This window comes from Myotis davidii, unplaced genomic scaffold (genome assembly GCF_000327345.1).
Source record: "Myotis davidii unplaced genomic scaffold, ASM32734v1 scaffold46, whole genome shotgun sequence".
NCBI lineage: Eukaryota > Metazoa > Chordata > Mammalia > Chiroptera > Vespertilionidae > Myotis > Myotis davidii.
Genome location: NW_006383006.1, coordinates 11,940,208 through 11,944,841, shown reverse-complemented (window position 1 = coordinate 11,944,841; position 4,634 = coordinate 11,940,208). Strand labels below are relative to the sequence as shown.

Here is a 4,634-nt window from a genome sequence, read left to right as displayed (position 1 = left end):
TTCCCTCTCAGCCTCTCTGCCTCTTCCTTGTCTATAATGAAGCAGCAGAGAGTGACACAGCACCGGTGTGGGCACAGCAACAGTGTGCACTCAGCGGATAGTAAGTCATTGCCATAGGATTTTATATCTGGTGAGGATGTTGTAACTTGGCAGTCTGTCCTCTTATTCTCTGGTCTAGATGAAGAGAGAGAAGCCCAGAGAAGTTAAGCCAAGACACAGCTTGTTAGGAGGGAGTCAGCTGCCTCTCAGTCCAGTGCTCCTTCTCTTATGTGCCAACAACTTGTGTACATAATGTAGCTCTGTAGACAGGAAATCAGAGTGACAATTGCTCCTTTGTGTATCTAAAGCACTGCTCTGATTGTGATCTATTTTTTAAAAATATATTTTATTGATTTTTTACAGAGAGGAAGGGAGAGAGATAGAGAGTTAGAAACATCGATGAGAAACATTGATCAGCTGCCTCCTGCACATCTCCTACTAGGGATGTGCCCGCAACCCAGGTACATGCCCTTGACCGGAATCGAACCTGGGACCTTTCAGTCCACAGGCCGACGCTTTATCCACTGAGCCAAACCGGTTTTGGCTGATTGTGGTCTATTGATGGACATTAATAAATGCCACCCTGCTCGGGCTTCCCAGCATGTTTGATTTTCAAAATAAATTGTATTTCATTCAAGGGAACAGCTAAGTTTAACTTTAGTGTTTCAATGGTTCTCATCAAAGCATCAAGTTCAATGACACAAACATGCAGACTGATAATTTAAATCAGAATAAAAGGATAATTCTTTAATTCATTGACTTTTCTATTCTGCCAGGGACATTAGACCACATGCAATTAGCATTTCATCTGTAACGGTAGGAACCCTGGGGAAATTTAAAATGCCAAGGTACAGACCAGGGAATTAGAGGAAAGTTTCTTAATCAATCTACCTGGAAGTTTAGCACTTATTTTTATGCTGTACATAGCAACTATCCTCATTATTTATCTTGATTTCTTCAATCATGATAGTAAAAGGCTAGTTTTCACCAGCAGGGTTTCAAATATGGAAAAGACAGTGCACCCTAAACAAGGAGGTAGACCAGTTCACCCTGCTCTCCCTGGATTTTCCTACAACTCATGGAGTTGGAATGAAGGGAAAGGTGGTCGATTTACCATTCTCAATCTCGTAATCTGCGAAGGCAAGTTCTGAGCCTTTGTTGGTGATTAGCAGCTCCCCATTCAGTGTGAAGATCATTGAAGCATCATCCAGGTTAATCATACATCCAACCACATCTCCTGGCTGCCAGGTACGTCCAAAATACCCACTCCCTTGATGCCAACGCTGCCCCTAGGAGACAAGATCCCAGAGCTCAGAGTAATGGAGGTCCTAGAAACAGCCCCCAAGCAGCTAGAGAAATCACCAAAGGAGCAATTTCTCCTAACTGGTAGTGGTATCTGGTTTCTACAAGGCACTCACCTCTCTACCAAGGCCAAATCACAGGGAGGAGTGATCTATCTTACAGATGAATGAAACTGAGATACATAAGGCTCATCAGAAAAGGTGGCCCAAGTTTCCCAATACCTAGTCAGCTATGACAATAAGCAGGCCTCCCTCTAAGGCAAAGTGGTAAGACTTTCACAGATACTGGCTGCGTAGTGTTCTGTGAACCTCTTCTGGAGTAGAGGCACTGGGGTGAGGGACAAGGGCAGATGTGCAGGTGATTACAGAAGAACTTGGGTGTACAGTACCCGCCTTCACCAGAGCAAAGAGCAAAATGATAATCACTGGGTAATAATCTAATAGTAGTTTAAATTAACCAGTGGTGGTGGCCACTGATTTTGAAGCCAGAGACTCAGAAACTCAGTACTTCCAACTTCCAGAGAAGTGTTTGGAGAAAGAAAAACCTTGGGCTGAGGATGTGTGGACACTCTCCAGACTCACCCTGCTGCCTTCAAACACAAAGGCTTGGTCATCAGCGCCCAGTTCAACATCAGGCCGACAGCCTGGTCTGGCCCAGCCCACACGCATGTCTCCTCCAGTCACCACCTCAAACTCAAAATACCACTTTCCAGATCTCACTGCATAAGACCGCTCTACCCGGAAGAATCGGATCTTGTCTATGCTGACTTTCTCCACAGCTGGGTCAGCTATCATGAGAAGGAAGGGGAGTTGAGGGTGCAGAAGGGAGAGAGAGAAAACACAAAACTTTATTAATTAGGTAGCATTCCCTGAAAGAATTTGAAAACAATGAAGACTGATATAATATAATCACTGAGCAATCATTTTGTAGTAGATCCTTTAGAGAATGTATCTCAGATTTTCCTAGCAACAACCCTAGGAGGACATTTTACAGAGGAAAAACTGAGACTCAGAGAGGTTAATAAATCACTTGTTCAATGTCGCAGAGCCAATAAATCAAGAAGAGCAAGGATTTGAACTCAGGTCTGTCTTACCCCAAACCCATCCTTGTAACCACCTGTAATACTGCTCCAGTGGCCTGGCACATCATGGGGTATGGGATGACAATGACATGGTCATAAATTATAATCTGGTGATTTTAATCAGTGAGAGAATTTCATTTAGGGATGGGATTACTTGGTCCAAAAGTAAGCTGATATTCAACATGTTTGGAAAATAGAAGAAATGAAAGTTTTGCGACCAAATAACCTGAAAAGCTCAGCTATGCTGGGGGATAATTTACTCCCTGTGGGACTGGGTCATAGATATGCTCCTCATAGACACATCTGTCAATGGGACCATGTTTCATTAGCAAACATGGTTTCCCCACCCATCAGCCTGCTTCTTAAAATACCCCATTTAGTTTAGTGCTCTTCAGCAACAGTATCATTTTTAATGGTACAAGTTAGATCTATTCAAAGGTAGCATCTCCCCAGAAGAGGACATGTTAAGTTAAATTGGAACCAGAATGAGCAATCTCCACTCATTACCTAGTTCCTGGTCTGATGGCTCGATGTTATAGCCATAGCCAACGAATGTCCGGACAGCTTCGCGAAGGCTGTCCCTGTTTGACTTCTTGGTACGCTCATCCAGTAATGCGTATGGCACCAGGCGGGGATTTCGTTTGTTCTTCAAATCCTACTCAAGGCCAGAGAAAAATGGTTTGGAGAAAATACATTCTGTCTTTACAAATAGCTTGTCCCACTCACACATTCCCAGAAATAGTCCCTTCTTCCTTGAGTCTACTAGCTCTTCTCCCGGTGCTGGGATATTTAGTAATGCACATATTTACTACTTCTCTTCAGACTTAAATGAGTATAAATGGAAGAATTTTACTTAGTTTCAAAGCTAGCATTAAAGAAACACTTTTGTAATAATGCCAGGCTAGGAGTAAAATGAAGTGTCATGAAAGAGTTGGAAACCTCCCTTCTCAAAGCCAGGCAGATGGGGATTTATGTAACTACCCCCCATGGAATGATCATGCTATGATTTAAACTGTTAGAGCCTCCTCACAGCAGCCTCTTAACAGAGAAACATCTGTGTTCATAGAGGAACGTCAGAAAAGGTGGCAGAACTATAGTGGGTCCATTTCATTGCAGAGGCACACATTTGTATTAGAGTCTGCCTCAGTTCCTTAGGGAGGACTAAGAAGATAATTGCAGTGATGAGTCATTATAAATAAATATGCTGTCTGACATGCTCTTTGAACCCTCTGATTCCCTCTTTACCATGGTTCCTTTTGTAGTGGTCTTCTTGCTTCTACACATGTATAAGTTCAGAGACTCAGATATGAATGAAAATGAGTGCACACAGCTATCCCTGAACTTCCCTGACTCTAATCCTGGTAATTATAAAGATGAAGGAAGCATTTCAAGAAGAGAGGGTGCCAGATGGTTTGGATCTGAACTCTGGCTCTAAACTCTTCCTAATTCCTTGCTGCACCCTGGCTCTTAGTCTGCCTCCTGCTCAAGCTAAGAATCCTCGCTGCCCAGGAATCTTGGCCTGATGAACTGAAGTAACGGGAGCACAGGATTCTGGGGAGGCTGGTTTGCCCCTCTCCTGTGTTAATGTCCCCTCCTCTTCACTCTCAGTGGTAGATACTTGAGACCATTCCAGAAATACCGCTGAACTGTGATGTTGATTTGTGAGAGCCTTGGAGAATGGCATGAAAGCTCAATTCTCCTCAAGGCATGCAGCAAGACAGGGAGGGGATGACGGCAGATGCAGCCAGTGGGCACATACACAGGACAACATGATCACAAGTGAACCAGACTAATAAAGGAAAGTAAGACTGTCCTTCTACAAAATTGGAATTGTGCTGGGAGTTAATGTCACTGTGATGATTATGAAGACTGTCCAGGCCCAAGATTCTATAAATAATGAATGAGCAGAGGCAGGGAGGACAGAATGCAAGGGAAATGCCTGTTTTCCAATATAACACCTACCAAAACAATGGCATGTTGATGGAGGATCACATCTCCTAACTTTCTCAGCAGGCCTGACCCAGCACTTCTCACCTGTTGAATGCCATAGGTCCATCCTTGTTTTATTCTGTCTTTTGCCCAGACATTATGTGCATTTTCTGCAAGCTTATCCACTAAGATTTCCTGAGAAGGTAATAGCTTCACATCAGACAAATCCAAAGGGGCTGGTTTATAGCCATTAGACATGATGTAGCTACAAGTAAACAGAAAC

At 43.4% G+C, this 4,634-nt stretch overlaps 1 protein-coding gene across 1 annotated transcript in view; it reads right to left on the bottom strand.

The window, feature by feature from the left end:
* The window catches only part of RYR3 (ryanodine receptor 3), a 417,605-nt gene that overhangs the window by 229,219 nt on the left and 183,752 nt on the right, over nucleotides 1-4,634 (bottom strand). The window contains 6 exon segments of the mRNA XM_015557536.1: nucleotides 1,154-1,288; nucleotides 1,291-1,328; nucleotides 1,923-1,954; nucleotides 1,956-2,128; nucleotides 2,930-3,077; nucleotides 4,457-4,616. Of these exon segments, the coding sequence (XP_015413022.1) occupies nucleotides 1,154-1,288; nucleotides 1,291-1,328; nucleotides 1,923-1,954; nucleotides 1,956-2,128; nucleotides 2,930-3,077; nucleotides 4,457-4,616 (686 nt within the window).